Source organism: Bactrocera latifrons, unplaced genomic scaffold (genome assembly GCF_001853355.1).
Source record: "Bactrocera latifrons isolate USDA-ARS-PBARC rearing strain unplaced genomic scaffold, ASM185335v1 scaffold_922, whole genome shotgun sequence".
Lineage (NCBI taxonomy): Eukaryota > Metazoa > Arthropoda > Insecta > Diptera > Tephritidae > Bactrocera > Bactrocera latifrons.
This window is the reverse complement of record NW_017537626.1, coordinates 19,249-31,520: the sequence shown is the minus strand read 5'-3', so window position 1 is coordinate 31,520 and position 12,272 is coordinate 19,249. Positions and strand designations below refer to the sequence as shown.

The 12,272-nt window shown below is 37.5% G+C and overlaps 1 protein-coding gene across 1 annotated transcript in view; it reads left to right on the top strand.

The window, feature by feature from the left end:
- Positions 1 to 12,272, top strand: part of LOC108977615 (eukaryotic translation initiation factor 4B) — a gene marked incomplete at its 3' end in the record, with an annotated part of 46,505 nt that overhangs the window by 30,860 nt on the left and 3,373 nt on the right. The window contains 2 exon segments of the mRNA XM_018947384.1: positions 7,266 to 8,420; positions 8,496 to 8,556. Coding sequence (XP_018802929.1) covers positions 7,266 to 8,420; positions 8,496 to 8,556 — 1,216 coding nt within the window.

The following is a 12,272-nucleotide window of genomic DNA, read 5'->3' as shown; positions in this document are numbered from 1 at the left end:
ATTAGTTTTGCAGGGATATCAAATTCAGACATCGCGGCATAAAGGCAGCTCCTTTTCGTGCTGTCGAAAGCAGCTTTGAAATCGACAAAGAGGTGGTGTGTGGATTTTCCAAGATTTGGCGCATGGTGAATATCTGGTCGGTTGTTGATTTGCCAGGTCTAAAGCCACACTGATAAGGTCCAATCAGTTTGTTGACGGTGGGCTTTAATATTTCACACAATCTCGATAGAACTTTGTATGCGATGTTGAGGAGGCTAATCTTACGGTAGTTGGCGCAGATTGTGGGGTCTCCTTTTTTGTGGATTGGGCATAGCACACTTAAATCCCAATGGTTGGGCATGCTTTCATCCAACCATATTTTACAAAGAAGCTGATGCATGCTGCTTATCAGTTCTTCGCCGCCGTGTTTGAATAGCTCGTCCGGCAATCCATCGGCTTCCACCGCTTTGTTGTTCGTCAGGCGGGTAATTGCTATTCGAAATTTACTTTATTCAAAATAGTCTCYTTCTGCTTCAATACAGCTTTTTGCACGGTCCAAAAGTATGTCGAATTAGTGTTTTAGTTCGTTGGCCGGTATGGCCGGTATGGCCGCCATTATGCCGGTGCAAGCCTTTTGAATGGCCCCTACGTCTACATAACTCTTTCCTTTCATGGGAAAATGCATTTTTCCGAAAAGGAAAAAGTCGCACGGTGCCATATCAGGTGAATACGGGGAAAGGTTAATGGTTAAAATGCGATTTATGGTCAAATAAACCTATGTAATGATGTCCATCGAAGGTTGGATTCTGAGCAATTATTGGTCATCAGACCGTGTACACACCTTTCGTAAACCCAAATGCTCAGTCAAAATGCGAAAAATCGATGTTTTGGAGATGTTCCATTTGCATGAATTTCAATGATGATTTCGGCTGATTTTTGATGAATTCACGCACAGTTTGGATGGAATTTCCGGTGATCACGGAATTTGATTGGTCCATATGTTGAAGCGTCATTTATGTCCTCACGACCACTGTGAAAGCGTGAAAAATACTCGGGCGCTCTGCTATGGGGTAAAAGTGTTACCAATTTTAAAACAAAATTTAATATTGGCTCTTTGTTCGAAGCTCATTTTCGCACCGATAACACAAGCATGCTGATACTTAAAACGCAATAACTTTACTTCCAATCCAAGAAATGTCATGAAATTCTCAATGAAAAATCGAGTAAGATGGCAGATTCTAACGCACCAGTCGACATATAGATGGCACCCCCAGGAAGGGCTAGACTCAAAAAGTCCTGTTTACTTTGGAAACAACAACCAATTAAAGTATCGAAAATAAACTTTGCATACATACTGTCTTTAAGGTACGCAATATCTCACCTACAAATTGGCAAAATCTGATTTTGATTCTCAAATTGTGAACCACCGTGCCTGGAGCTGCCTTTTTGACGAAAGTACCAAACTGGTGTTGCTAGGGAATATTTTTTCTGTTTGGCTGCAATGAGATCTGTCAAACATATTTAATAATCTTACGTATAACATATTCAATAACCGTACAGTCTTTGAAGACACATCATATTTTTCATTGTGTTAAAAATGTCAAATTTTGTACCGATAAGAGATGATTTGCGAATAGCATTAATTTTTTGTTTCCATTTGAAGAAAAGTGCTGCAGAGTAGCATCGAATGCTTGTCGAAGCATATGGCGTTCATGCTTTATCAGATGAAAGGTGGTTTGWACGCCTAGATAATGATTTTGGAAGACCACCAAAGAAGTTTGACGACAACGAACTGCAAGAAATATGGGATGAAGATGGTACTTTGACGCAAAAGCAAATGGTAAACATGGTAAATGTTGCACAACAAGTAATTTCAAACCATATATCGCAAGCATATAAGTGGAAAATACAGAACAGGACATTCTGATTGATACACAAAAATGTGTTTGTCAGTTGTCTTTTAAGAAATCAAGAAAACCAACCGCCGAAGACCACTGAAACACATCCGTTCCCACGGCAGTCGGGTCTWCGAAAACCGGAACGGACCCGGATTTTTATCCGGCCAAGGACTGTCAACTCGGCAGAATTCTGCCATTACAACCACAACAACAACTGAAAAAAAATCAATTCCCTCGACAGCCGGTTCTACGCACCGGAATTTACTCGGATTTTATCCGACCAAGGGCTGTTTTTAACCCCGTTTTGATCGGTGAGTACTAATTTGTGTTTGTCGTCACTAGAGCAACGCTTTGCAGCAGGGTTGCTCCGCATCCTCCTGACTGCTGGCATTGAGTCCAACCCTGTCCCGGAGGAATTTTTCTGCGTATACGCAAAAAGGCTCCATCCAAAATCCATCTCGGTCAGGTGCAATACATGCAATGGATAAGGCCCCATGTTGCCTACGCAATACTGCGACTACGGCTGTGCAATCTGCACATAGCTTTCGCGCYGCACCGGTACTTAACCAAAGTGGCCAACAGATTACCTCTACAGTCAGGAGCTCACTCAGGCAACATAGCTCCCGCTCTGACCTGCACAATGAATGACGAAGCCCTCACCAGAATTATGGGTACCTCTAGTAGCTCGCCTGATATTACCATCGCTAGGGGTAGTCTGATAAATAGCATAACCTGGCGACCTATGCTAGCTCTCGCATCAGAGAAGTTTCCTGATTTCGTTTCTGTGGACAACCGCATCTTCATTAACTTTAGGAAAGTTAATTGGGTCGGCTTCACAGAATTTATCGAGAGTACCATCAACGCTCTACCCATTCCTATGGACGTATGCATTGGTGAACGTCAATTCCGCAAGGTGATTGCAGCAGCTACCGCTTGCTTCATCCAGGCTGGATGAATAGCGGAAATCCGCCTCAATTTCCTAGTCGACGCAGCCGTTTTAGCTAATGAGCGCGACACCTTACGCCATGCCGATCCCGGGGATTCCCGAATAAGGGATATCAATTTGGAGATTCTAGGCTCGACGGGAGTAAGTTATCTCACCAAGGTCCTCAACCTGTCACTGACTACTCTTCAAATACCCGATGTGTGGAAAATAGGACGAGTGGTCCCACTACTGAAACCTGGGAAACCCGCCAACAAAGGGGATCTTATCGCCCGATAACTCCCCTCTCCCCATTAGTGAAGACACTTGACGCCTTGCTACTCCCGACTTTCATTCACCACCTGAGCCTAGCCAGTCACCAGCATGGATTCCGTAAAGTGCACAGCACCACCACAGCACTTAGCGTCATAAACGCTCAGATAGTCCGTGGCCTCAACCAGAAACCACCCTGCGAGAGAACGATCCTCGTAGCGTTGGACTTGTCAGCTTTTGACACGGTCAATCACACAACGCTACTGCAGGACATTGAGAAAACCACACTTCCTCCAGGGCTCAAGAGGTGGACCATGAACTATCTGAACGGTCGTCATTCATCTGTACTATTTTCGATAAACATCTAAACTGAGAAGAATTAAACAGGGGGTTCCGCAGGGGGATGTTCTCTCCGCGCTACTGTTTAACTTCTACATCTCGAAACTCCCACATCCACCAGAGGGGGTTTCCATAACCTCGTTCGCAGATGACTGAACGATATTGACGTCGGGYAATGTAATCGACCGCATGCGTTCGAAGGTAAACAACTACCTTTCTCGTTTTTTCACTGCACAAAACCTCACGCTTTCCCCACCAAATCCATGGCGACCATATTCACAAACTGGACGAAGGCGTATAAACTTGAGCTTAATATTGCAGTCGATGGCGTCAAAATTCCGACTGTCAATAACCCTAAGATTTTAGGCGTAACTTTCGATAGCCTATGTTCCTTCTCTCCCCATACGACCGCGATTATTGCCAAAGTACAGAGCCGTAACAAGATCCTCAAGTTGCTAGCCGGCARCACATGGGGGAGTGATAAAGAAACGTTGTTGGCAACTTACAGGGCAATCGGCCGGTCCTAAACTACGCAGCACCAATATGGTCGCCTGGATGTAGTGGCACGCAGATGAGGAAACTTCAGACCTGTCAGAATACTGCACTCCGGACCACGACGGGATGCCTCTTGATGTCTCCCATCGAACACCTATATAGTAAGACGCTTATGCTCTCAGTTAAGGGGCATAATGAACGTTTTCGTAAAAATCACGTTTGCAGTTATTTGCTTAGAGCGGAACCGCCTCCTAGGAGCATCAAGATGTCATKCCTTGACCACGTCGACGACATCGTACAATACGCCGACAAGACCTCGGACGCAACAGACTTTGGACAAGTACTGACCGCTATTCACAGTGGAGCCATCAACACCTTCACCAACTCCCTTGCCGTAAATGGCGTACTTGGAGACAAACCACCACCCATAGCAGACGAGGAGCTCGAGTTGCCGCGAGAAACGTGAATGACCCTTGCGCAACTTCGTTCTGGATAAACTCCTACTTCTCCAGAATAGACATAGACCCTGACATAGCTAATGTATGTCCTGCATGCAATGAGTTATCGCATGACACTGGTCACCTCTTTGCACAAACCCCACTCATTTAACGCGCTCCTCCCTGTGGTCCGACCCCGTCGAAACAGCACACCTCTCGTTAGATGACCTCGACGACAACGCAAATGACCCTTACCAGATCAACGGGGATTAGATAACCGTTAAAACAACAACCACACTGAAAAAAAAATGCATTTTTCAGCAATCAAGACATCGGTTTGATGAGTCATCCTCCGTATACTCCTGAGTTGCTACTGAAAGACTTATTGTTACTACTGTTCATTTATGATGTAATAGATTTCTTTAACAATTTTTTTTCCGAAATCAACAGAAAAATAGCAATACAAATTAGGTCACTATGTTAGCATATATCACTTTTTTTAATATTCGTTAACATTTTTTACTAAGAACTTTTTTTAAACCTATTTATTAAGTAATTTAAATATTTGTATGTCATTTTAGTGATGAGTCGATCCCGCCTTGTTGAGGAATATCTCAAAGATTGGGTAGTAAATCATACAATTTTTCATAATAATTTAAGGAAATTGATGATATTTATTTTGATACCTTCAACTAATTTACCTATTTTATTGCGTAGAGCGTAAGAAAGGCACCGCATTTAATCGAGGTTTTTTCCTTCAATCCCAGACTTAAACACCAGGTCTGTGTGAATCGGTGCTTCATCGTATTGTTCAAAGATCCATACAAGTTTTTGAAATGGATAACGCAGTTTACACGATGTTTTTATACCATTTTGGCGAAACCAATATGGATGGGTTTTAAAAAATTGCAGTTGGTACGCATCTACCATATCAAAAGAYAGCTCCGCACTAGATCATGGAAATAATCAACCCTTCCAAATAAAATTTCGTGTAATCTGAAAATGGTACACAGCGCATCCCTCGGGCCTTCTTATGGAAAATGTTACCGTGCCTTCGTCCGTCTTCAAGCATAGTTAAGGAGTGAATGCCTTCCTCAAAACTTCTTTCTTGTACACATCTGAAATCACTTTATTGYTACCGCCTTTATTTTTTGACCGTAATCCGACTTCTTACATAAGAAGATTATATAACATATTATTTCGACAATTGTTTTCTCTTTAAGCAATAGCGATTTATCTTAATCTTTCGATACATATTTCAATTATTTCGATTATTGCTTCCTCATTAACCGATAGTGATTTTCTTTAAGAGATATTAAAGCAAATAGAAATAAGTGATTTTCGCTTTAATCTTCCTRGTTTCTAGGGCTTATAGTAATATGTTTTTGATATTCTGCCTTTGGGAAGCAATTGCCCGATGCATCTCGAATGTGCATTTGTCGAACGGCGGGCATGACAATCGAAATTTGTTGAAATCTCTTTAAAAATTATCTAAGAATATGTTCCCGAAGTTAGATAGGAATTCGAAATATAGTCGAAGCTAGAAGGGAAATAGAGACAGAGCGTCTAGCAGGTATATTAGCGCATGGGCAAAAAGCGAAATCTTGATGCGCGATTTCTATGTTTTTCATTTGTACGATTTTCCTTAATTGGCGGGCAGGATAGAAAAAAAAACAATTTGTCTTATGGAATTGGGGCAAAGTTTAGTATATTTGGCATTAATTTATCTTCTATTTAAACTAAAAAAAAACTAAGAAAAGTAATGTTTGAACTTATTTTTAAACAACATAGAGTACAATTTTATTGGTCAAAAACCACTTTTTTCAGTTTTTAAAAAAATTTGTAAACTTTACACTTTTTTATGGATGTTTTATAGTTTAATTAGAAGATAAATTATTAAAAAATATGAATCTCTTCGATTTTTTTTGTTGTTTTCGATAGAAATTGCGACCTGCATCCTACCCGCCGTCCGATAAATGCACATGCAAGGCAAATTTGCACATGTATTTAAATGATGTTTAAATTTATAACTATAAACTCTAGAAATTCGCGTTAATCAATTATTTCTATCCTTCAAAAAAAAAAAAAAAAATCTATTTTTTGAAGCCTCTAAAGCAGACTGCCCCCTTAAGCAACACAAAGAAACGTATTTAAACTCCGCAGATAAATGCAATTCAAAATGCATGTGCTAACATGATGACGAAAAAATAATAATAATGCATTTTCTTGGCTAAAAAGAATAAAAACAACTAAAACCAGGCAGCTGCAAGTTAATAACAAAAAAAAAAAAAAAATTGCTATCAATCGTTTTAGACTGATGAAATTGTATAAATTTCGACTTCTGCCAACTTTTTTTTTTATACATATTTCAATTATTTCGACAATTGTTATCACTTTAACCCATAGCGACTTTTCTTAATTTTTGATAAATATTTCAATTATGTCGATAATTGCTTTCTCTTTAACCGATAACGATATTCCTTAAGACATATTAAAGTAAATAGAGCGCTTAAGCAACACAAAGAATTCGGTGTTAATATCTATTCAAAGTTCGAAGATAAATGCAATTCAAAATGAATGTGCTAACCTGATAGTACAAAAAAAAAAAAAAAAAATTCACACTTCTTGGCTAAAAATAATAAAAATAGCAAACACCATATAGCTGCAACATGTTTTCATTGTCGGTCCGAACATAGTATTAGACTGATGAAATTGTGGTAACTTGGTGTCTCGCAGTGTTTGTATTTTGATGTTATTCCTCAGATAATTACAGCTGGATAATAAGTAAAATAGTTTATGTTATGCCTCTTTGAAGAATATTTTAAAAGAAGTTATCGTTATTTTTTTTTTTTTTTTTTGTTTTTTGCAATATTTAAAAAGTTTTGATGAACACAAATAATAATCAATGTAATATTTTTTAAGGGAAAAAAGGAAAGAAGAAGGGCACCGTAATATCATTGCAGTCTTTTCTGGCAAATGGTGATGTACCCGTGGGAATCACACAAGTAGCTAAAAAAGTAAGGAACCTTGAGGGTGAAGAGAGTGACGATGGAGTTAATACTATGCCTCTAGTTTTTCAATTACCGACTGCCCCTAGAGCAAATCGTATATTTGATGATGATTCCGTTCCACATAGCCCTCCATATATTGCATATTTAACTAACCTTCCTTTTGATGCAAAGGAAGAAGATTTACAAGARTTTTTCGGAGCAACACCAATATTATCTTTGCGTTTACCTCGTGAGGAAGGCGAAACAGGTCGAGTAAGAGGATTTGGTTATGTTGAGTTTGAGAATAGAGAAGACTTAATCAATACTCTAAGTTTGCCAGACCCATCTATTAAAAGCAGAAGAATTAGAATAGAACTTTCAAATGAGAGTGATAACCAAGGTTTTAGACAAAGAGGAAATCGCCGTGGCTTTGATGGTTTCAACAACAGTTTAGAAAATAGAGAATCAACCAATTGGCGTCGAGACAACAATACTAATAATTCCAATGATGGTTATGGTAAGCACTTTAATCGAGAAAGAAAGTATGAACCAGACGAAAATAAATCTAATAGCTCTTGGCGGTCTGGAATCAGAACTAATACAAACCAAAGTCTTGAGTCGAAATTCAGAAATAGAGATGCCGAGAGAGGCATTTCAATAAAATTTAAAAGCGATGACCAAGAATTTGAAAGACCTAAACTTAATTTGAAGCCGCGCACATTACCTCTGCCAGTTGTGAACAAAGATTTAGATAGAGACATAGAAAGCATAGATGAAAATGAAAGAAAATTCAAGCAAGGTGGTGTTACATCTCAAAAGGTCTTTGGTTCTGCAAAGCCAGTAGATACAGCAACTCGTGAATTGGAGATAGAAGAAAGAATGACCGAAGCTCGTCGTCAGCAGCAGTTAAAACAAGAACTTGATCAAGGTGAAATCAACGATATGATTGGAGACATTCAGTTGGAGAAAACTAATAAGGATTCTACGAATTACACTACAAGCTGGCGTAGAAAAGATGTTGCGGTGCAAAATTTGGATAACAACAGTGTAGGACAGAGTAGAGATTTACTGGAACCACAGAAAATCGGTATGTATAAGTGACATATTATAGACCTATAACTTAAGCAGAACTATTAAAGTTATAAGTATTATATACTTATAGAAAGTCGTCGTTTTAACAGAGATGAAAATCAACAAATCAGGAATCGTGAGTACTTTGACCGGTAAGTACCTTTACAATACTTAAACATAAAGAAAAATAACTTGTAGATTTTTCCGGAATTGTAACATTGTTTCAGGGATAAAGGCTTAAGGAGTTAGGGGTAGTCAGAATTTTCCAAAAATAATTTTTTTTTCATTTTCGTTAAGTGTAATATCTTCAAAATATTATCTGCGTATTTCACGTTGATGCGATAATTAGTTTTTGAGTTATTTGACAAATAACGAAGAGAACTCGGGCACTTCAAAGCGCTAGTGTGAAACTATAAACGCGTGTTTCTCAAAACTATGATTTTTGAACTGATGACAACTGTAACTCGAAAACCGCTCAGTAGATCTTAATTAAATTTATACAGCTTTTTTTTTTTATCGAAGGATTTTGATTTTTTCAAAAATTTCGATTTACAAAGACTTAACTGTTGAGTTTTTCCCAAAAATTTAGGAAACAATTTCTGAGGCCGCCATTTTGTTAATGAAACAAAAAAAAAACTTTCGATCAGGCCCAGGATTATCTATTTACAAAACTAATTTTTTTTTGTCCGATTTATTTTAGATGAATCTCTAAGGACTCATGGTTGTCACCGCAAGTACATTTTTTTTGAAACAGGGTCAACACGAAACAACTATAACTTTGGAAATAAACTTTTTTTTTTTGAAATTTTCATGACTTTACGTTAACACATTCTATAATAATGTCATATTACTACTTTAGTAAAATAATGGGATTTAATAGAAAGAAAAAAAAAACAATACTGAAAATTTTTTCGTGCCTCTGACAACCTCTTAATAAATACGTTAGATAAGAAAATAAACCAGATCTTTCTCAAAACCGTTAGCGTCACAATTCGAAAAATGGAAAATGTTCAGGAGAAGCAAAAAATTCTTCTCAAATTATTGAAACTTCATCAACATTATCTGACAGACATATCTTCTTTAAAGATCAAATTTTGTTGATTTTCCAATCAAACAGCGAAATGAAAAGACAATAGAAAAATTGACCTAACCGTAACATCTCAAGAATTTTGAAATCACCGACATAAATTATCTATAATAATATCAATAAAAATTCATACTTTGTCATTATCACTGATTTTAGCAATCTATAAACTTTTCACCCTTTCAGGATCGCACCTAAACCAACTACCAGAAAAATTTTTATTGATTTTTTTACTTAAAATGTCTCATTAACTGCCAAGAAAAGTTTTAGCTCTGTAGCGTGATCCAGTCAAAGGATATTGAAAGTTGCGTTTAGGGCAGTATTTGAGTTTTATAAATACATGCAAAGAGAAAAGTATAAATACATTGGATTTGTCCTTATTTATCATATATAATACATATCTGTTTGTTCTGTGTTTTAAGTGTTCTTCAACAACATGACGGCGATTCGAACTAGACACTTCTATGAAAGAAAGTGAATCCGGAGTTKTATCGGTTTCTACATTTTGAATAACGCTAGGGCTCTCTTATTTTGAGTAGAATTGAAAAACACCGGTGTAACGCATAAGAGCTCAGTTGTGATATCCATCTTTAATTTTATAAGTGGATTAACGATTTTGAGATGTCTCCAACACAGTGAAATATTTTCATGTACCACTTATTGGAGCGATGCTTCACTTTATGCTGCTCCATATGCATGTCGGCAAGATCAACTCCTCTCATGTGTTTATTATATTTTGAAACAATAGCTGGTCTCGGAACTTCAATAATTTTTTTTCTTTCCCATTCCAACGCTCGTGTCTCATGTCTCGATTGGTTCATCTCCCACAAATGTGGACAATAACTGGATTATTATCCAGCGGTGCACTGGCTGGATTAGCTTCACATTTTATTTCAAAGGAACCCCTGCCAAGCATTTTCAAATCTGACTCAAGCTTTAGTTCATACTTTCCCATTCGACTTTTTCGGACAGTGCCGATGCATTCCCATTATTCCAATTTTTTTTTAGAGCCACAAGAAGGTTTACTGACTTTTGTCAAAGTCAAATAATTCTGGACGAGCCTGCACGCGTGAATATTTTTAGTCCCCATTTGTGAGGCTTAGCTTGAAGGATGATCTTCCTAAAATATGCAATTAACCTGATAACCGAAATTTTTTATTTATTGCATTTGCATACCTCTAAACTTACATATCATTTGAGCAATTGAGTTCACTGTCGGACTCCTAGAGAGAATACATATTGGTCTGTTCCACAATCAATTTGATTGAATCGTCATCAAAAAAGTGTTGAAATATTGAATTGGCGTATTTACTTTGTTAATGTTTTCTTCTGATTCTTGACCAAGTAAAGTCTTGAAAGTCGATTAGTCTTTTTCTTCATTTCCTTGGCATACATCAACGTTTTCAATAATTAAGTTGCACCATATTTTCTGATTCTTCAGAAATTTCTTGGTTTTCAGTAATTTTTAGTAAATCGATTTATATTTCCTCCCAATTTTCTAAAAGATCTTCTAAATTCGTCTCCTAAAGGTCTTCATCATCTTCATTATACTCTTCGTCCGAAAATTTGTCCCAGTCCATCTTCATAATCTGTTGTATGTCCTCATTACACAACTATTTTCGTGCATTACTCATTTTAATATATGTGTGACCTAAACGCGCAAAGTTTCTTATAAGCAACTTACACAGCAAAAAAATCTAGCGGTACAATAGAAAAACATTTACAATTCTTTCGCTACTTGTTCGGATTTGGTTCCCTTACACATTAAGCCGGACAACACAAACACTCAGGCGAAAAATAAAACTATGACCTTTATTAGAAAGAAAGAAAATTTTACCTCAAATATTTTCATCAATAAGTGGGTTATTTCTCTGTGCATAGCTAACGGGTAATCCTCTTACCTCCTTTTTAAAGAAAAAAAAAAAAACACAGAAACTTCAAATTTAATGGGGACTGTTTATTATCATTCAAAATATCGTTCTTTGGCATTTATTTTTCGAACTTAGGCTTTAGAGGTTACATATCCCCACACGAAAAAGTATAACGGTGTGATATCACATGATTTTGGCCATTCGACCGACCCAAAACGGGAAATTATCCGCTCACCGAAGTGTTCTCTCAATAAACCCGTTGATTGATGTGATGTGTGGGATGTGGCGCCGTCTTGTTAAAACCAAATGTTGCCGATAATACGTGCTTCAATTCGGTTATGATGGCGCGATAACTGTCGCCATTGAAGGTTACGTTCTCATCGGCATCATTTTTGAAGAAATTTGGGCCAATGATGTCACCCATGGCAGCTCTTGCAATGCTGGGTCTCAAGATGGGTGGTAATATTTCGACTATTATAAGAAATTCATCAATCGTCGATGTCTTGTTAGCATAAACCGTAGACTAGCCCCACAGGAAATAGTGTAACAACGTCAAATCGCACGACAGGAATAAATAATTTCATTGATAACAGTTTTTGTTTTATTAAAAAAAAAACTTTTGCAGCGCTCTTATTGAAAACCCCGGTCTTAAAGTTGAGGCCACTGACTCCGAATTTCGATAGTAAATTTTAATAATTTCGACTCGTTGGATCGTATATATTTGAATGATGTCTACTTTTGTCGTGCCCTATTGAAACACCCTGTACATATATACACTTGTGCTCACATAATTAAGCCACTGCATAGCAAAACTACGTTTCTGAAAATAAATTAACCGAATTAGCTTTTCATTTGTATAACGGTATGCAAAAAAGTTCCGTTATATGTTAGGAAGTTACTAAGATCATATTCA